This window comes from Athene noctua, chromosome 2, assembly GCF_965140245.1.
Source record: "Athene noctua chromosome 2, bAthNoc1.hap1.1, whole genome shotgun sequence".
Lineage (NCBI taxonomy): Eukaryota > Metazoa > Chordata > Aves > Strigiformes > Strigidae > Athene > Athene noctua.
Genome location: NC_134038.1, coordinates 54,128,807 through 54,150,662, shown reverse-complemented (window position 1 = coordinate 54,150,662; position 21,856 = coordinate 54,128,807). Strand labels below are relative to the sequence as shown.

Sequence of the window (21,856 nt, the reverse complement as noted above, 5' to 3'; positions counted from 1 at the left end):
TTTTGTGATTTTCTGTGGTTAGACAAGGTCAGTTAGTATGTATGTGAGGAAAATGAGATTATTTAGCAACTGAACTCAATTCATAGCAGTTGGTGTGAAATTCTGATCTTTTAAACAGTCGCTACTTAAATGATAGAGAATTCCTGGCTAATGTCTACTTCTCAAGTCCTATTCACTGAAATTAAATATATGGAATGGAGACTAATAAGGACTTCTATTCCTGATTGTGCCAAACATTTAACAAATTCAGTCTCCTTGGTGACATGAAATCAACTTTTCTTTGTAAGCCAATACCATAGACTTCTGGAAGCAGCCAAGGTATAGCCATGAATGATAATGACTGTGTGTTAGAGAATTTTTCCTAAGATTGAGAATAAAGAGGACTGTCATTGTAGGGGAAGACCAATTGCTTAAACAGTAAAGCAGAGATATTACTGCCTTTCTGTCTTGGGTTACAGTTCCATGAAATGGAGCAAATACCTCTCTCGGTTGTGAAAAGGAAGATGTTCAGTTCCCTGCCCTAGCATTTTTTTTTTTTTTCCCCCCTAGCTCTTTGGTGCTGCTGTTGTGCCTCATGACTCTCTGGTGTTTGTCATGTTCTTCTTTGTGAGCTAATCTAATTTACTAACCTGCTGAAACAAACAACAACAACAAAATGTGAAGACTTCTTCCAGCTGTGTCCATGAGCTAAAATCAGTTCATTAAGAGGGTCAGATGAAGAAAGGTTGAAGTGAGACCTCCTCTTTTTAGCAAGAGTGAGCTATTATTTCATTAGCAAGCAGTCAGTTTTATAGTTCTACATCAAACTACTTAGAGATGAAACTGAATTTTATTAATCACCAGTGTTGATGGAGAGTCCATTCTGCTAATCTCATTAGTCACGCAATGACACTGTTCTTTTTGCCTTCATCAACCACATTGTACAAAAACAACAGGAACAAATTCTCTTATGTTACCTAGCACAGGGAATCTGTGGATAATTTCAAAAGTTTTGTCTGTATTGGAAAACCCCCATCTTCCTTTTTAAATCTTTTGGAGAGGAAATGTTTATATTTTTTTCTTCCCAAAATTATAAATGTGATTAGGTAATGCATGTTAGGCCTGAGGTGGAGAAAATAATTCCATAGCTGCTCTAAGTTTATGAAAGTAGTTTTAGATTTCCTGCATGTTTACAATTATATTGCTACTGTTAGATGCTACAAAAGTAGCTTTCTTTTGAATGAATGCAATATTCCCTGCACTACTGTAAGGAAGACTTTGAAGGCTCACAACAGAAATAATTACCTAGATAATGAAAGCAGTATCAGGAGGGAGAACTCTCGTAGTGCAATATGGTTTTATTTAGAGGCATTAAGAAAAATCCTAACCCTTGTTCAGAGGCTAATAAAATAGATCAGTGAATAGACAAATACAATGTTTTGTAAAAATATTATGCCAAAATAGAATTTTTATAATTTAAGCCTTGCTTTGTGTTCAGTGTTGTGTGGTTTGCTTGTTTGCAGTGGCTCTTTGTCCTCCCAGATAGTACCTTTAACTTCAGAGGCATACAATTGCTTGGATATATTTGAAATGAGTTTGTAGCAGTCTTTTGGGTAGGAGGTAGGAGAGGGCAGATTGAGGAAGGGTTGCATGTAGGTTTCCATTAGAAGACCAGTTTTCCCTCCTCTTTCTGTTAAAACTCAGATGTTCTGAGAAATCTTTGGACTTCATTTCTTACTGGCTGTCATAGTTCACATTGGATTCTTAGTCTGAAAGACTTGCAGTCATTCAAAACTCATTCAGTCACTTAAGTATTTTTGATGGATTAAACAGAATGTTTGATAAGTGATTGTATGTGTTATCTTGTTTACCTATAGCATAACCTTGTTGGGGGCATCTATCTTTCCTTGTATTCTGTCCTGAACTCCCCACTCTCATCTAGTAAGATTCCTTCACCTAGACTACATTTTGTTCTTTTTCAATTTTCTGATGTCAGGAGTATGAACAACCAACCACAAAAAACCTGTAACATTTGTTTTCTGTTGACTGGAACTTTGTAAAACCTGTGAAAAGTATGTAGTGGGTAAGATAACTCTACACTTAAAATTATATATTGCATGAGTGTGTAAACTTGGTTAAGACTTGTTTTTCTCACATAAAAGTGTAGCATTTGGAATTTCATGTTTATTCTTTAGGTGTAATTTCTGTGGAAATAATGGTTGTTCCCTGGTAACTCATCTGCTTCTTGTGGATAGGAGGTGTGTTCAGGACAAAGGTCATGTTGCTAGGTTCACTGTATTCACAGAGCAAATTTTACTTCAGCAGCTGTTTTAAATGTAGGTACCCAAAAGCTTCATTAGGCTTTTTAGAGAAGTATACATTATAACTATAGATGATACTTACTGTAGTTTTATTTAATCAAAGGTCACTGAGAGAGTCTCAGTAACTTTGAGTAATCTGTCATCATCTACCGCAGGTGCAAGTGTTGCTCATCTCAGTTTTACGTTCTGAAGGTCAATGGCAGGTATTTTCAAGAAAGGCTTTTACAATCTCATGACTCTTATGTTGCAAGATGTTTTAATACTTTTGTCATGGCAAATAAATTCACTAGTGTTGTGCTTTCCTTATACAGGAAAACTGGATTTCTTCTGTATGTTTTCTCCACACTCATTCTCAAACTCTTCTGTCTCCCATTAGACCTTTTGATAACTTCTTTAAGGTGACTGCCATTTTTAAAATACAGAGCTATAAAGGAAGTTACATGTAGTGCACACTCTGTAACTTTTCCTGACTGATTTTTTTTTTTGTATCCTTATGTACAGTTATCTTCATTTTTCAGTAGAGCATCGGTTGTACTAAATTGGCAATCTTCAGAGAATTAATTTGTGTTTTTAGCTTATCTGAGCAATTAAGCATCACTTGAATCTAGGCTTTGGGGTTTAAAAATGACATGTTTCAAGATTTACTTTAAAATATTTAAATAGTCATAGATTAAAGTTGATAAATGATTAAGATTAGGTTTTATAACTCTGAAGACTTAGTAATATAAGAATTGGCTCAAAATTCTGTTGACTCTTGAAGGCATTTCTGTAAAGCTTGTTACAGTAACCAGGGTAATTGGGAAATGACATTGAACATATATTTAGGTGGGGGTTTTTTAAACTACTTTAAAAAACTTTTTACGGTTTTAATATGTCTGCTTTTTTTTTCTTCCTCTCCCTTAGTCTCAGACTATGAACTACGTAGGACAACTTGCAGGACAAGTCCTGGTTACTGTGAAGGAGCTGTACAAAGGCATTAATCAGGCAACCCTTTCAGGATGCATTGATGTCATTGTGGTCCGGCAGCAGGATGGTACATACCAGTGTTCTCCTTTTCATGTCCGATTTGGGAAGCTTGGTGTATTGCGCTCTAAAGAAAAAGTGGTAAGTTCAGAAAGTGGGCCAAAACAAAGTTTTGAATACCAATGCATTCCCTTTTTTTTTTTCTGTCTTCCTTCCTTCCCCAGCCCCCCACATATACCCAGTTAGCAGGCTGATTTAGTACAGAGCAGTTTCTCATATATGCTGTATGGAGTGATAGTTTTGGAATGCAAAACAGAACTTCCTGTGGTAATCTAAGGAGTCTGCAAAAAAATACTGTGAAAGAAAAGCTTTGACAGCTTTTGAGCTCTGCTGAAAGAACAGTACAACATACAGACTTCACAGTCTTACAATGTTTATATGGCTATTTATTTACGTTTAAGTATGCTGGGAAAGAAATGCTTAATGCCATTTACTGGTCTCTGATGTTGCAAGCAGCTATTTTTGGAATGGGTGGAGGACAAACAGAGCATGTCTTAAGGGTTGGTGACCTATCATAAATATTACTCCCTGTTAGCTCTGTTCAAGGCTGATATGCAGTAGAAAATGCAGTTGTTAATGTCCACAAGCAAATAAAAACTGGGACTGAAGTTTCATTCCTATGTGGGCGTATTTGAAAAAGAGCCGGGTACACTTCCCTGTCCAGCCAGTCTGGGACCCTGGTGCTACCTGAGCAGATTGTCCTGCTATGCCCTCTCATAGACTTTAGTAATTTTACCTAGGGAGTGAGTTGGATTGGGTTGTAAATTTGACTGAAAATGGTCCTATTGTGGGGGGACACATTATTGTCAGTAAGGAGTACTGTGTATGGCAGTACTGCCTGGGGGTGTGCTACCAAAGAATGGATTGATTTAAACAGATAGTAAAACCTCGGGATTATATGCTGCTTTTCTAAGAAGTAAAAACACACTGGAGGAAACTACCCCCATCTTTATATTTTGGTTGTAAAAAGAGAATAAAGCACAGCTAAAAGAGTGGTTATGTTAGGGCATTTTTTTTGTTAAGAGCCTGTATTGGGAGTTACACACGTTAAAGTTGCAAGTTTATCATCGTAACATAGGCTAGCACCAGTTTTCCTGTTTAATTTTTTGTTTTGATTTTCCACTTGCTAGTGTTTTTCTTAATAAGCACGCTGATGACAAAGTTGATTTTTTTAACAATTCTGCAACAGTTTACAGTTTTTCTGCAAGGTCAAGAGAGGTGGAATAGCTGCACTTCTTCTGATGTCTAAGCAAGATACACCTACAACAGGATTGACCTGAAACTTGAGTTTGCTAAATGTCTTTACACTTCTGAGAAGCTGAACCAAATCTGAGAGGATTTCAGCTTCTGTGTATCTCTGAAAAACTGTTGAACAGTAGGAACAACTACTCTTGGTACTTGCTGTACTAGGCTGTCAGCATAATTCTCAGCTTTTGCTTGAGTGGAGGATGTCTGCTGTTTCTTGCTCCCTTCATCCTTGGAGTTGCCATTCTGCATTTGAGTGTTCTCTCAGTTGTCAGTTGAAGGTTTATTATTGTGTTGTGTATCCATTTTTCTCTGTCATGTTAGGAAGCTAAGATCAATTGGTAGGATGTATGGGAACATAGAATACACATATCTGTGCTTCAACGCTGTACTTAAGATATATGCTGAAGTTTCCAGAGACCAGTATGAGGTATAGGTGCTAAAATTTGAGATGTTTGTCTGTCTAAATCAGCATAAAGGAAAGGTTGAAAAAAAAGAAACACTAAGGTAAGTTTTTGGTGGTTTTTTAAACTGATGTTACTGAATTGGAAATTCAAGAAAGTACTTTAAGAATAAACTGTGTTTAGTAGTGAAATAAATACAATTAAGTGATCAAAACCATTCAGTTCTTGTGGGGAAAAAGAAAAGATGTTATCTTAAGGATTTAGGTATAGTGTCCATGCATGTTTGGTTATCTACCTGTAATCTGATCATCACCTATGACTGGGCTTCCTTGGCTAATGGTTTTATTATCATAAGTGGACAAATAACAGAGTGTATTAGGATACATAGATACTGTCTTAGCACTGTGGTGGTATATTTTTTCTTGGCTGTCCATGTTATTAATATTAAATTAGTCCTCTTTTTGACTGGCCATTTCATATCATGATAACTAACTATGAATATGAATGTTCATATCACAAATACTAGCTGTATGGCTTGGGATGTAATTTTTTCTTTTGTATTGGCAGTAAACTAGAACTTGAGTAATATACGTCTTGGATATCTCATAGCAATTACAGTATTTAACTTGTGTCCTTTTGATAAAAGTGTCTAAACTATATATAACCTGAAATGCTATTGGAATTCTCTGCAGTAAGGCAAGTTCATTGTGTTTCCATCTGACATGTATTTGATTATTTTTAATTAGTTAGGCTAAATGCATATATACAGATACCTTATTTTTCAGTAAATATGCTTATCTAATGGTAATTTTATCTGAGTGAACACATTTTGCTTGGAAAAATTTGGAATGGAATATAACTTGATGCCCAAGATTTCACAAAGAAGTAGTAAAATAGTTGTATCTTGGTTTTAGAAAGACATTTGTGTTTTTTCTTTTATTTCATACACGTGGGGAAGAGTACTTTCTCCCTCCTGTGCAATATAATCTAAGTTAAAGTACCTTTATGAGAATAAATACATGCTTTCTCTGATGAAAGCACTATGGCTGCAGAAGGGTTGTGGTCCTATGTCATATCCCCATAAACTCACAAGCAGGAAAATCTGAAACAACGTTAACTGAGTTGTGGAAATAATGGTAGCGAATCTCTATCCCTTTGAGACAAAGGCTGTTTCCAGGAGGCTTCCAGGTTGTTGTCTTGAACTTTTGGTATCAAGGACTCTGATTTATACCAGGCCCCAGTTCAGGTTGAGCTTTAAACATATGAACACAAACAGTTTCAATCATTCTTCCAGAAAATAAAGACTAGATTAGTGATTATTATTTATGCTTCTAGCTTTCTAAATTAGTTGAACAAGATTCAATCTTCAGATGGTTTGGTTTGGTTTGGTTTTTTTTTTTCAATCTCTCTTGTAGGTGTTAGGGTCTCTGTTAAGAGCATGATGTTTTTTGCAGGGTAAGGAAATAAAGACCTTTATTATAACAGACTTCTTTCAAAAAACGGAGGGAGGAGAAAAAGTCGTGATTATACAATGGAACAAAGTTTACTGTCAGAGCTAAGTGAGCCTTGAAGTCAATGCTTTCCCCTATGATGTATTACTTACATTAAACTGTCTCTTTCTGCAGATTGATATAGAAATTAATGGCGATGCTGTTGATCTTCATATGAAACTGGGTGACAATGGAGAAGCTTTCTTTGTACAAGAAACTGAGGAGGAAAATGTAAGGGCTTTGTGCTTCATGAGGGCTATGATGAAGTATTAAGAGTAATGTCTTAAAAAGGCTTAATATGGTGTTGTTAATATTGTAACTTTTGTGAAAGCTAGGTTTTCTGTGTTTGAATCTTAACATCACTTTCATATTTTGCCAAGATGCATTGTACAGTTCTGCTACCAGTAATAATAAATTAATTCTCTTTTTTATTAGAGCATTATTTGAAAGATTTGTTAAATTTAAAATAAATTGTTTTAGTAGATTTATTCTTGTTGACTTCAGTTATACAGATTGCAGTGCCTTATAATAATTCTTGCCTTAAACTCTTATAGCTTGTGCTACTGACTTCTGTACTAATAAAGGTTTTCTATTTTGGCATATTTTTAATGTCTTATAATTTTTAGCACAGTTTTTCATAATTTTGTCTATGAAACTTTTACCAGTTAACCATAACTTCTTCAACTTGATAATTCTTCTTATATTATAATAAGTAATTTCCTAAGAACTTATTGCAGCTGGAAGCTAATGAGCCTCTGAAAAACAGGAATAATGGTTTATTTTTAGTCTGATTTCCTAAGGATTTGGGACCTATGTAAGCACATTTGTCGGTCCTGAGCTTCGATTTTGATCACTGTTGAATCTGTTGGCATTTTTCAGCAAGACAGAAGGCAAAAAGTTCTAAATACAAAGTTCCAAAAAGTTTAATGAAAACAATGAGCTAGAGGAGAGAGAAAAAAATTTTGTCTTAGTGAAGTGAAAGTTGAAGTGTTAATTTCCTGTTGTTAATAGTAATCAGTGTCTTTCAAGGAAATGAGTTTGATCCACTTTTTAGTGTAGGATGCTACTTGTTTACTGTGAGGGATGAATGAAGCTCTCATTTTGAAAGCAGTTAAATAAATTTTCAAGTGGAAGGACTATATAAGCATTAAGAACTTAAATGATAACTTGGGGTTAGGAATTCATAGCACTTACGAGAAAGGAAGGTTGGGTTCTGTTTTAGCATACTCCATGATTAAAATCAAAACTGAAAGCAATTTTTTATAAATGTAGGCTGTGTCAGCCATTGATAGGAACTGATCAGTCTTAAGACCTTCAGAGAGCAAGGGTGATTAGCACTGCCTTTGTCCCCAGTACAGTGTTTTAAAGGAGCTAGTGCACTTGCTTAGTATATTTTAATTTATAACAGGAGTGTCTTATCTGTGTATAATGTGTTCCGGAAAGCTGGCAGTGCATGCCAAAATGATAGAGTTGGCTACAAAGCAGAAGGCTGAGTTGCTTTAGTGCTTTTAGACATTTTTTTCCTCAGTATTTCTGCTACTGATCAACATGTCCTTGCGGTCACCTCTTGAAGCTATGCTTAAGGTATAAATAAATGATAAAGCTCTCATTGAGTTCTTGATGGATTCAGAAAGGTTCTTTCAAGTGGTCAGTCTCTGCTGTTTTCACATCTTGACGTTCAAAAGTAACACCATGCCACAATTCACGTAAATCAGGACTATGTAACTTCTAGGCATGATTTTTCAGCCAATTTTCTTTTAACATTTCCTCTTATTTCTTAATTTTGTCTTGTTATTCTGGATTATTTATCACTAATTGTATAGAATATTAAGTATTTTAGGTGCTATGATTTTTATCTGGAGGTTTTTTGAAATCTGTGTGTCGTTAGTGCTTTATAAGGCTGTTGTCCTTTTGCCACTTTACAACCAGTGGAACAAGACTTGGTCTGTAATTATTAACTCAATGGAGAAATTAATATTAAATAATAGCAGTTCAGACTTTGAACATATCAAAAGTAGTATCAGTGCTCAGGCTGTTTCTGATCACAGTGTAGTTCCTGACTGATCTGCATAAGAGTCCTGAAAAAATAACAGGCTAATTAGTTCTATTCTTACTGTGAAATTGAGCTCCTCCATAACTTACCCTTCTTGCTATGCAGATTCTTTCAGTCTAGATGTCAATATCTTTTAAGTTTCTTGTTATGATGTAAATAAACCCCAGTTCATTGGTAAAGCTTTTCCTTCATTTGAATTGTTCTTCAAAGGGCAATGAGTTGTAATTAGTTGAAGGTTGTTTATTGGTTTTAATGTGAATAAATTATAGTTGAGTTTTTGAACGATATTTTGCATAAATAGTGTCTGACATGGGTGACAAGATGAATGCATCTTCTCCAATTCTGTGGGTAACACTGAACTGGGAGGAGAAGTATACAGGCCAGAAAAGGAGCCACAGAGAGACAACTTGACAGGCAGTGAGACCAGACCAATGTGATTCACAGTGTTTAACCAAGATACATGTGAAGGCCTGCATCTAGTTTGGAAGAATCCCACACAGCAGTACAGGCTGGGGTCTGACAGGATGAAATACAGCTCTGTTGTAAAGTCTGGCAGTGTGCCCTGGCAGCAGTGAAGGCACATGTGTCCAAGACTGCATCAGCAGGAGTACAGCCAGCACATGGAGGGATGTGGTATTGTCCCACTCAGCCTAGTACTTGTTAGGCCAAACCAGGGACACAGTTTTGGGAGAGAGACCAACTTCTGGTCTCCCCAGTTCAGTAGAGACATAGAAAATTAGATGGAGTCCAGTGGAGAGCCACAAAGATGGTCAGAGGTTTGGAGAAGTTGACATAGGAAGAACAGTTGCTGGAATTGGCTGTGCTCAGCCTAGAAGACTCAGGGGGTTCTAACCACAGTCTTGCAATACCTACAAGGTAGTTATAGAGCAGACGGAGGCACTCCCTTCAGAAGGGTGCCTGGTGATAAGGGATAAAGTGCATAAGGAGGAAATTCCACCTGGATATGAGAAAAATCCTTCACTATGAGAACAATGTAACACGGGAATAGATTGCCTAGAGAAATGGTAGACTCTCCCTCACTGGAAATACTCAACATTTGGCTTGACAGGGCCCTGGATAACATAACCTAAGGCCCTATTTTTAACACAAGATTTAACCAGAAGATTTCCAGATATCCCTTCCAACCTCCACCTTTCTATATATCTGTTTCAAAATAGACAGCAGTGGATTTAATGAGCCTATTTTTATTAACACATTTACTAAACATGAATAGAACTGGTGTGCTCAAGGGCAGATTATTTCAAAAACATTCCTCTGACTGGGTATTTGTTTTGCTAGCAAAACAAATTGTGTATATGTATAGCAAATATGTGTATGTATAGCAAAAAATTGTGTATGTCTGAAACTGTAAGAATACTAACATTCATTTTTCTGAACTTTATAATCCCCCTAGTGAACTTGTTTCCTTTCTGTGTATCAGCCTCATACCACTGGGCTATTGTATGGTTTCATGTCTAAATATAGATGCAAGGATTAATCTAGCCCACAACTATCCTGTATGCACAAAACAAAGTAAACAAATTATTCTGTTCTCTATTTTCTTTTTATTTCTGCTTAGGAAAAGGTTCCTGCCTATTTGGCAACATCTCCAATACCCACTGAAGACCAGTTTTTTAAAGACACCGACAATCATTTGAAATCAGGTGAAAATGAGAGGACATGTACAAACTCAGAAATTCCACACTCTGTAGAAACAGAGACTGTATTCACCCCAGGTTCTGTGAAAAAGAAAAAAAGAAGAAGAAAGAAATACAAACAGGATAGCAGGAAGGAAGATCAGATCTCTTCTGCTGGGACCGAAGAGATTTTTGAAATGGAAATAAGTTCAGATGATGAAAAAAGTGTTCAACCCCTAAGGTAAACTATCAAATACTTGCTGTCTGTTTTCATTGTTATCACCGACTTCTCAAAGGTAGTTTGTACCTTTCCTCTATGTAAGTCATGCATAAGTTTCAGTAGACTCTGGATAGGCTTTTCTTCAAACAGACAAACAAAACTCCAAACCATTATCTTCCATATCTCTACAGAATCCTTTCAGTTTGGCCATTTTGTTACGCACATGAAATCCAATTAAGCCCATTCTGGTGATGAAATGTTGTCATGATCTGTTGTGTGACTGAGAAGTTTCAGCATAATTTCTCTCTTGAGGCAGAGTGGCCTTTTAGCATGTTTGATAACCTCTACATAAACTGCAGTGTGGAATGCCTCAATTTGACTTCTCTATAACTTGAACTTTAATTTGGTAACTGAAAACTACATAAATGAATGCTCCTTTACATTAGTAAAGAGGATTCTTTACATGTGTGTAGTCATAAAGGGGGAAAAGAAAAAAGTCAGTCCTGTCGTTTGAAGTGGATAAACTATTAGTAAAGTGGAATTTGCAGTAAAGTGACAGCATGTACTAATAAGCTGAAGAAGCTTTTATGTGAGTAGTAGGAAAGATTATAGTAATAGAAGGAAGCTATCAAGCATATAAATGCTTAAAATCCAGGGAAAGGACTGCTCTACTTCTGTGGAAGTTTCCTAGCCTGCTTAACAAAAAAGTGGACTTTGTTTTTAGACAAAACTAGCTACTTTATTGGACAGCACTAATGTTAAATGTGGTACTGTCTGAATAAATTCAAGATCTGTTCTGGGAATTGGAAGAATGCTTTGGTAGAAGAGAACAAAGTATAACTGAAAAAACTTCAGTATGGGTCTTCAAGGGAGTCTCAAATTTAGTAAGTCCGAATCACAAAGGTTAGTGCAACAGAAAAACATTAATCTAACTGTTGTCACAACAATGATCAATAAACCACAACCAATTCAGTTTTTAAAGTGTTTTCTAGAATGTCTGTGCCTTTCTTAATTCATGTACCTTATTTTTTTATTGTCATATGTATGTCAAGGAATTGTCATTTAGCTATTTACTGCTGTGTTTTGTTTGGTTTGGCGTTTTGTTTGGTTTAAGATTTTTCCTTCTTTCTCAGTTTAAGAAAAGTAAGATCTTTGTCCAGCCTTCAGTGTGAGAGTATTAAGACAACAATAACTTGTTATAGTGAAACCGTCAAAAATAAAAATAACCATCAAATAGAGGAAAAAAAACCCACATTATTTTTTTTTTATTTAATAAGTTATTACAAATATACAAAGAATTTAGGAATGTTATGCCAGTAATGGCTGTCTTCATCCAGCATTTAGAATTCAAATTGCTATTCTAGCAATTACCTTAATTTGACTAGAGAGGAATAAAAAATTGTAGGTTTGACTGAAATGTCAAATATTTAGTCACTGCTGAACAGACCGTGGTGTTTCCATAAAGGTTACTCTGGGTTTTTTGTACCCTTTAGAATGAAAGATTTGAAAGGTTTTTTGTTTTTAAACCACATTTCTTTATTTTTATATATATATATATATACACACCAGAAACAGCAGTAGAAATGCATTTTGGGAAATAAAGCTGTTTTCTTGTGAGTAGCAAGTAAATGCAGGACTGAAAAAATAGATTGTAGTAACAGAAGCCCAGAGACAGTAGTTTCATGGCTATTGTATCTGTTAGTGGCGTTCATACACATTCATTCCAGTAGGCTACAAAGGCAGGAAATAAAATGCCTTGCAATAGACGTACACCATTTTCTACCTAGCTAAAGATACAGTTGGGGAAAAAAAGTTCATAAGCTTTCTTTTCACATCCTGTAAGGATGTAAGGTGATATCAGCAAGTTTGGGTTTTTTTAGCTACAAACATGTGGCTCTGGGGAAAAAAACAAAGAGGGGGGAAAAAAAAAAAGAAAAAAAAAAAGAAATAGAAACTTAGCTATTATTAGACATAGCTTCAGGTTTCAAATTGAAACTGGGAAAGGAAGAGGGATTTTGATGTTCCAACAGGAAGGTCAAAAATTTAGGCACAGGTACCAGTATGTAATGTCTTATCTAGTTCTATTCTTATAAAGCAGAAAACAAGCTGTTTCCTGTTCCTTGGGAAAATCCATTTCCAAGTGTTTTTGCAACTTTTCTTAAAATATGTCCTTTGTTTTTCCTAGCTATGATTTAGATATAATAGTAAAATCTAAATATTTACATATTTGAATAAATAATGTTAAAATCTTTCCTTTTCTCCATCCATAAGAGAAATTAGCATTAGTATTCCCATATAGGTCCAGTGCAACTGTGCTGCTAATGGGAGAAAAATAATGTTTATTTTTTCCTTCATAATGATGGCTTAAAATAACTTATATTACATTTTACACTAAAGTTCCAGGCTTGTCTTCCTTGTATTCCATCCAGTGTTTAGCCATGATGCCCTTGATCTAACCTCAAAACAAGTTAGTTGTATCCTGAGAATAGGTATTTATTCAATTAAATTCAAAAATCTGTAAAAGGATCTGAGGTACTTAGGATGGAAGTATTTAAAAGGGTCTTCTGGGTAAAGTGCAGTGCATGTCTCAAAGAGTCTTACTGTTTGGGTTTTGTTTGGGGTTTTTTGTTTGTTGGGTTTTTTTGTGTTGTTACAGATAGTGAGTAGACTTCCCAGAGCAAAAAAAAAAACCCAAAACAAAACAAAAACACAAAAAAACCCCCCAAAAAACCTAAAACTTTTGGTTTTGTATAGGAGTACTACGCTTTTCAGAACAGTATAGTACTTCTAGCTACTTTTTGTTGTTTGTGTTAATTTGTAATCTCATGGGTAAATTGGGGCTAGTACCTACCTCTGTTTTCTTACTGGTTTTAATTTGTGAAATGTGCAGTCAAAGTGCATTGTCAAAACTACCTTTTCTATATAACTGCTGTGATTCTGAGGTTTACATAGTGAAGGTTATGTGTAAGTATTTATGTTCATCTTAGGGTTTTGGTAGTATAAGCTGGCTATATAGAATGATACCACTTATGTTATTGTGAATTCTTCAGTATTAACTTACTATGTGTCAAGAGTAGTAGGTTTTTGAATTCTTGTAATATTTTCAGGTATTAATATTTTTATATACATTTAAATTTTTATAAAGGTGTGTTGCAAGCAATGAATTTTTTTAAGCTATACACTTTTTTCTTTTGATCTTGGATTTTTAATAACATATAAGAAACTTTTCTAACTGGATTAGTAATGCAGATTTCTTATAGCTGGCTTTTTTAATGTCACGTGTATCTCCACAGAGGATCGTCAAATTCATCACCAAAGGGTGAAGAACAAAAAGAATCTTTGATTTACCACTCGAAGGATCATTACCCTTTATCTGATGGAGACTGGTCCCCTCTGGAGAAGTAAGTCAATTTGTGATGTCATATGTATAATCATGAGTGACTATTAAAAAAATTAATGTGCCTTTTAATTAATTTTTTTTCCCCCTGATCTGTAAAACTATCAAGCATGCTTAACTTTTGTGATATCAAATGCAGCAAATTTGATACTTATTTGGAACTTTAATACTCTATGTATTAAACAAAATTTGTCTTTTTTTTTTTTTCTTGAATAAAAACTGCCCTCTTCTTATTAAAATTCACTATTAAAGAGAGAGAATACAGTTAGTAAGATTTCCTTAGGCTGAGAGGAGTATGAAAAATCAATATGTTCCTTATGATTCACCCTAGCATAAGCAATACTTGATCTGCCATGAAGCAGAATTGTTGAGTGTGTAAGTTAGAATTTGCCAGGTGAAATAATGCAAATTACTCAATGTAAAGCTAGATCCTAAGCTTGAATCATATTGTACTTCAGAAGAGAGGATTTACTAGTTCTGGTATCTCTGGATATTCCTCTTGCATTCAGTTTCTAGATTTTTTTCAAAGCTCATGCTTTGGATTGCACCACTCTAACATCAGTCTCTATTTGTGTAAGAAAGCATTCTGTATGCAGTAGTACTTGAGGTAAATTTCATGCTTTTTCTGAACATTTGGCATAGGAAAGGACATATGTATTTTTATATATATATATATATATAAAAAAACGTGCTGAGCAGTATCTTGATTAGTCTTAACTCTTTGGTGAGTGTCTAGTTCTACTCCTTTTCAGTAGGACCAAGGACTCTACCTCATAGCAGATACATTCATAGTGTCAGTGAGAATTACTGGTCAGCCTTGTGTGATATCCATTGTTGCGTGTTAGCTGCTTGGTGCACAGGTGCCTGCTCTTCTATAGAGTGAATGTGCCGCACCGATCTTGGTGCCTGCTAATTGCCCCAGTGCATAGTTTGTTAATGAACAGAAGCAGTTGGACAGGAAATCTCATTATCATTCCTTTTTATGTTTTGGGCTGACAACCACATCCTCAATTGTACTTAATGAGATGTAGTCTTCAAATGTTCCCCAAAGGTTTGTGGTTTGTGACTGAAAAAGCAGTCACAGTGTTTGACCCTGAGGACTGACATGGTGTTGTATGGATTATATCACCCAGCTAATTGTAGCATAGAGTTCTTCATCCAGGTAGGCTGATACTCCTTTTCACTTTATAAAACTCTAGCTAACATACACTAGCAGGTTACGTCTGGGAGGCATAATTCATCCCTTTTCAGTGCTGTCTCCTCCTGCTTATATATTTAGGGGATATTCTGCTCTAACAACTTGACTGTGTATCATGTGAGATACCTGGTTTCTTTACATTTATTTTTTATTGTTTGCTTGTTTGTTTTAAACAAGAAGCTATCCAGTACAGGTTGGGGTGTAACAGAGAAATTGACAATTTTCCTTTCCCTCTTAGGGGTGGGGGGGATATTAGGTGGGGGATTCTCTCTTTAGAGGAAGAGAAATTTTGCATATAATTATTTCTCCTAAGCCACCAAAGAAAGATTCTATAATGTAACAGTCATACAGTGAAAGAGAAGTGGGAGGTTTTACTAATGTCCTTGGAGAGCTGAAAAAGCTAACTGACTTTTAGTTGAGGTTGGTTGTCTTGCTCTTCAGAAGGGAGCATAATAGCCCAAGTCTTTTCAATGAGTACGCTTCTGTTTGTCCTACTCACTATAATAAAACCAAAAAGCATAACCGTTAAGTGTTTGATACCTAATACTATCGATGCTCTTCTTGCTTTAACAAGCATTGTTAGCATGACTAGATCACTGCTACAGGCACGGGCCTTTTAACTAAAGATTTCTCCCTGAGAATGACAATGGAAAACTTTGGGGAGAGTGGAACAGACTTAGATTCTCAAAGCCCCAAAGTATTCATTCTTTTGCAAGTACTGCTGAATATTAAGAATTAGATGTAGAAACAGGTTAATATGTCTGTGTGGCTTCCAGCTGACTTGTGATATAGGCAGAACAAATTAGTTGGTACATAGGAAAAATTAATTTATATGCTTCCTGACAACAAATATGTACATGTATTTTTGTCAATGTGTTACTTCAAATAAGCCCTTCTAACAGCACAGAAAATGTAATTTCTGTAGGAAAATGTTAAAGGAAAACTGAGGGGGGGGAAAAAATCTCTAAATAGTTTCCTTTTTGTGTCCCTGGGTGATGAAGGCTGGAAGTTGACAGTGAGATGATGAATTGCCACTGTAGACATTTTTAAATGTCCTGCTGTCTTGGATTTTATGGTATCCCTCTGAGTAATATGAGGGATTCTTACGGATTAGATTGTGACCTGATCTGTGTACTGTCTATTTTTACCGTCTGAATTATGATCAATTTAGTCTTTTATTATGTTGCAAAACTCTGGGTCCGCAAGCCTCCGGAAAGCTTCAAATAGCATACCACATTAGATAACTAGTTCTTCCAGGAATTTTGTAACCACAAAAAAATCCAGAAATTCTATACCTGGAGGTGTTACTGTAAAATTTTCAGTATTAAATCATAAAACAGCCCAAGTTGGGAGGGACCTTAATAGATCATCTTGTCCAACCTTTTATTGGAAAAGGAAACTAGATAAGATTATCTAGCACCCTGAGCAGTGACAAAATGAAAACCTCCTGTGATGGGGACTACTTTCCTGGAAAAGTTGTTCCAGTGAATGATTATTCTCACTGTAAAATTCTTTCTTACATCAAGATGAAACATCTCCTGGTGCAACAAGTGCAAAGACAAGCATAAAGTCTCTCCTGGGCCAACATAACCAAGGAGCCTGGTACAGGCTTGGATCTGTGTGGCTGGGCAGCAGCCTTGCTGATCTGGGGCAACAAGCTGAACATGGAGTCAGCAGAGTACTGCTGAAGCAACAAAGGCAGACTGGATCCTGGGCTGCATCCCCAGGGGTGTTACTGTCAGAGATAGAGATGTGATCATCCTGCCCTACTCAGCACTGATCACGCCACACCTGGAGTGTTGTGTCCGGTTCTAGTCCTTATAATGCACATTCAAATATTGAGATTTTTATATATATATATATATATATATATGTGTGTGTGTGTGTGTATATATATATATATACATATATATATATATGTGTATATATATATATATACATATATATATATATGTGTATATATATATGTGTGTGTATATATATATATATATTAAAAAAACACCCCACCTCAAATGGAAGTACACTATGAATGTCAAAGTATAAAAAGAGCAGCATTTCTATAATGAGCAATATAATTGCCCTCTTAACAAAGATAGACTTGGAACTGTCCCAACACTAACTGCTACTGCAAAACAACCTCTTGTATTTGCTTTCCTCCCTAAGATCATAAGAGCAAAGTGATTTTGAAATCACACCATTCTAGCATTTTGTAGAGTGAGTTCTTCCGGTTTAAAAGTAGTCTTGGCTAAGGTAAATTTCAGACGTCTGTTTCTGACTTATGGATAATAACAGCTGTAGGAAAAATAGGATGGATTTTAAAAGGTCATGTAGTCCAAACGCATCTAAAGGAAGCTTTCAAGTAATCTCCCTTCCCTCTCCTAAGTTATCTTATTAATGTTGTTTTCCATTCATTGGGAATTGGTGATGTTTTGTGCATTTGAGAGTTAGCTTTGCAGGACTTATGTTACTCAAGTCTTGGCATAGCAAGCTTAAATTATTTTTATAGAGGAAAGGAACTTAAAGCTGATTTGTCTTACTTTTAGAGAAACTTTTTTTGGTTTGTTCTGGGTTTTTTTGACAAATGGAACATGGGATGAAGGGAGAGCTTATACCTACACCGCAGATACAGTGGAGGAATCTGTTTAGGGTGATCACTATGTAAGTCCTTTAATGTGATTTTGGTTTTAACCTAATTTCTCACTGTCTGAAAACCCTGCTGGGCTTCTTGCCATGTTGTTGAATAATTGAAGCTCTGTTAAGCTGTAGAAAACTCTGCCGACAGTAGCTGCACAACAAATGCATTTTAAACACTGTAGCTTTTTTTTGTTGTTGTTCTTGTTGATTTGCTAGCCCTTTCTCTGAGCCAGTCTGCCCTAAAAGTGATTCAGAACTAGAAGTTAAACCTGCTGAGAGCTTGCTCAGATCTGAATCTCACATGGAATGGCAATGGGGAGGATTCCCAGAATCGACCAAGGTAAATTTATTTATTTTCTCTAACTTTTTGAAATGAGTTTTGGCATATCTAAAATTTTGTCCTAAGAGCGGATTGGAAACCTTCAGCTGTTCTGCAGAATAATTCAGCTGCAATAGGGAAGTAGCACCCCCTTGTGGTTGGCAAATAGTCGGATTTGTTGGGTTCAAAAGCTGGTCAGCAAAGTAATTCCAGAAAATCTAGCAGTAAAAATCTGAAATATTTGAATTTTCAGGTAGAAACTGAAGAAAGCAACTTTAGAAACTGATTTCCTTTATTTTAGGCTAAGTTCTAGTTTATCCCAGATGAACTGTAGCCTTGATAATGTAAATTTAGTATCTAACAGGACAGCTGCTGACAGAAGCCATGGTATGTCCACATTTATGCATTTTTCTTGCCATGGTTTGCTCAAGTCAGCACTTCCTCTATGCCAGTGTCTTTACTGAACTTGTAAATAAGCTAGTACAAAGCTTCTGTTGCAGGGAACTTTGTTAATAAGATGGGACATGTTTTATGTTCCTAAAATACATGCTTAAATTCTTACACAGTTTACTTGTGACCAGGACTCGTACCATGAGTACAAGTTTAATGTTTAGACCAGAATAAAACAAACATGTGAAGTGAAAGGATTGACTGGAGTTTTGTTTCTCAGATAAGCAAGAAAGAGAAGCTGGAACATCCGAGAACAGCTACTATTACTCCATCAGAGAAGACTCATTTTAGGGTTATCCTCAGCTCTGATGAAGTTGAAGATGATGATGATGTGAAAGATTCTGTCTGTACAGTACTGAAACCTGAGCCAAGAACTCATCCTCTGCTTAAGCAGATGGATGTTAAAGATTCTCTTGCTTCTGCAATCATAGAACCACAAGATCCGTTGCCATTAGATGCTGATCATCATTCCAGACTGTTGGTGGACCCTTTACCAGAAACAAAGCCAACAGCAAAAATAGACTCTCCTTCAAAAAAGAAAGGTATATTATAAAGGTGTTGATTCTTTCCTTCAGTGTGATCTACCAAATTTGAGGCCATAGTGGAAAAAATATAAATGTGCCTTTTAAATTTTTCCTATTTAAAGTCTTATCTGACTAAAACTATAATTAAACTGTTGGATTTATAAATATTACGAGTAGGTCTGAATCTTCCACAATTATGTTTGTATTTAATGTGTCTCCATAGCTTCATCTTATTAATCTTTATTGTTAAAATTAACAGGGGTGCACAAGCGAAGTCATCATCAGGGGCCTGACGATATTTACTTGGAGGACCTAAAGGCTTTGGAACCTGAAGTTGCAGCACTCTACTTTCCCAAAAGGTAGTTTTGAATTAAGGTTCTATGGATTTAGGGTTATACTGCAGTTACGCTATGTGAGCTGCAACATGTATAATTTAGGTGGCTATGCACCAGTTCTGATAAAAAGAATTGGACTTCTAGGCTTTTGTGGAGTAATCAGTACTGATCTCATTATGAAAATCTGTTTCTGATATGACAAGAAACATACTGAAAGATCACATGGGAGGTCACTACTGAGAGATTTCATCTTTGTGGAACCTGTATGTTCTGCAAATATAGAGAGGGGGTAAGTTTAAACTGCACACTACTTTTGCAGCGATACTCAATTTTGGCATATTGGTAGCTCTAGATAAGCACACATCAGTTTGTTTGCACGCCCTGTACCTCCATTCCAACTTTTTTTTTTTAATGTCAGAAAAGACCAACAAAAAAATAGCCCACAAGATCTTCATGCAAGGCAGCTCAGTTTAAAATCTGTTCTTGTTTGGTCTTTTTAATGAAGTCGAAGCATTTTATGCTTCTAAAATACTCTTCAAAACAATAATTGTCTGGGAAGACCTTTGTAAAAAATACAGGTTAATAAAGAAGTGTCAGTTGAAACTAAAATTGTAAACTCTTCAGTACTTACTGATTATATTACTTGGGATCAAACTAACTCTAACCTTAGATGACATGTGATATATTTTTATTTAAAAGCCCATCTTTCTCTTCTATTGTACTTTTTCCAAACACAGTGTTCTAAAAACATCAGGCAATGTTCTTTTTCCTTTTATTCTTATTCTACAGCTTTCCGGTAAAGACTGAGGAACATAGTATTGTTCTGCAAACATAGGATGTAGAGGATCTTTTCCTCATTTATATCAATTTTGTTACAGACAAGAGAAATGTAATTATTTCACAATTTAGGTTCATGTTAGGAAAACTGGAAACTGTCAATTTGCCAGTATTACGAAGGGTTGGGTGTGTGTGTTTGTATCTGTTTTTTATTTGGTTAGTTTTATGTTGTAAAAGGATGTAGTTCTTAAAAGCAACAACAACAACTTTTTTTTTTTTGAGTAATCGTATAGTGTGTTCTTTAACCTAAAATCTTTAGAGTTTTTGCAAGTGAAATACTAATGAAAAATGTGGACTTCTTTTCTTTAGTGATTCTGATCCAGGCTTCAGGCAGTGGACAGAGTCAGATACGCTTTCCGGCTCCCAGTCACCCCAATCCGTGGGAAGTGCTGCTGCTGATAGCGGTACTGAGTGCATGTCTGATTCTGCTATGGACTTGCCTGATGTTACACTTTCACTTTGTGGAGGTCTCAATGAAAATGGAGAGATTTCTAAAGGTATGTGAAACACTATGACAGTAATAAAGCACAGGCAGGCAAACAAATGAAGTGGTTTGCTCTGATTTCTACCTTGCAAAGCTTTGGCTTATTATTATGCTCCTGTTGAGAAAAGAGAATGGATAATCTTTCATTTTCTGAAATACTCAAGCAGAGATAGCAGAATTTAGCCTCAAATTAATCAAGAGCACTTGATGTCTTGAGAAGATTTCTGTCTCCTTTTTTGCATCACATATTATGTATCTGACCAATGACTCTTGTTTCTGACTGCAATTACTTGCTTAGTCCTTTATATAAATCTTCACAAGTCATATTCTTTTCAAATGCCTGATAATTTTTCTTTTCTAGTTTTTTTTTTTAAGTGATTAAAAAAACTTGTACTATTGTGTTGGACTGTATTTTCTCCTACTCTATTTTTCCTATCCTAAATGTTTGTTAAACTTTACATTTTTACCAGCTGATTCTTCTCTCTTAATGCTCTGGTTAATTGTGATATTGACGTTGTATGCGTTTTTGAGGGAGCTTTTAGAGCACATAATCTTCATGAACTGCAACATTTTTAGTATTACTTTTTTTACTGGTCATCCAGTCTCTAATGCATCAAGTGAAATTTACTTATTAATAAAGGCTCAGAATTGCTCTCTTTGTAATGTGGTAGTAATACTGGATTTGATTTGAAAAATTATGTCTTCCTTGCAGGAGTCTTACACTAAATCATGAATTTCTGCAAATTTGTATAGTTGCTAGTTGTGAAAAAGCTATTAGTAGTCAGTGATTAAACAAACATGAAAAGCTGACAACATCCTTCCCCCTCCCCTTTATTGCACTATGTAGGCCCCTTACCTGCCATAATTTTTCAAGAAAAATTGTTTAGACAACCATGACTCTCCTTTTCCAGCCTGCAAACTGAATAAGTTCCCACTCCTCCTTATCCTCCCTCTTCTAATTTCTTAATTTTCATTACTGTGAGTGTTGAAGTGATACAAGGCTTTTCCTGTTACTGAGGAGGCAGTCACAAGACTCTTGACAGGTAGGCCATATTAGCATATCTTGAGTGATGTTGCAGGATCAGCAAAGACTGAAATGACAGAAAGCATTTTCCTAGATAGAAACTAATCAGTCATCTTGGGATTTTTATATTATTATTCTAATTAAAATCTGCTTCTATTACAGAAAAATTCATGGAACATATTATTACTTATCATGAATTTGCTGAAAACCCTGGACTCATAGACAATCCTAATTTGGTAATAAGGATTTATAACAGGTAAATTCTCTATATCATGTAATTAG

The 21,856-nt window shown here is 35.6% G+C and overlaps 1 protein-coding gene across 5 annotated transcripts in view; it reads left to right on the top strand.

The window, feature by feature from the left end:
* Window positions 1-21,856, top strand: part of LPIN2 (lipin 2) — a 45,995-nt gene that overhangs the window by 11,326 nt on the left and 12,813 nt on the right. For all 5 annotated transcript variants that reach the window (XM_074899134.1, XM_074899133.1, XM_074899132.1 and 2 more), the window contains exons 2-10: window positions 3,204-3,404; window positions 6,598-6,693; window positions 10,095-10,393; window positions 13,666-13,773; window positions 17,818-17,941; window positions 18,591-18,912; window positions 19,154-19,253; window positions 20,376-20,563; window positions 21,737-21,830. In XM_074899134.1, the coding sequence (XP_074755235.1) occupies window positions 3,213-3,404; window positions 6,598-6,693; window positions 10,095-10,393; window positions 13,666-13,773; window positions 17,818-17,941; window positions 18,591-18,912; window positions 19,154-19,253; window positions 20,376-20,563; window positions 21,737-21,830 (1,523 nt within the window). In that variant the 5' untranslated portion in view covers window positions 3,204-3,212. The remainder of the gene's footprint in view (window positions 1-3,203; window positions 3,405-6,597; window positions 6,694-10,094; window positions 10,394-13,665; window positions 13,774-17,817; window positions 17,942-18,590; window positions 18,913-19,153; window positions 19,254-20,375; window positions 20,564-21,736; window positions 21,831-21,856) is intronic.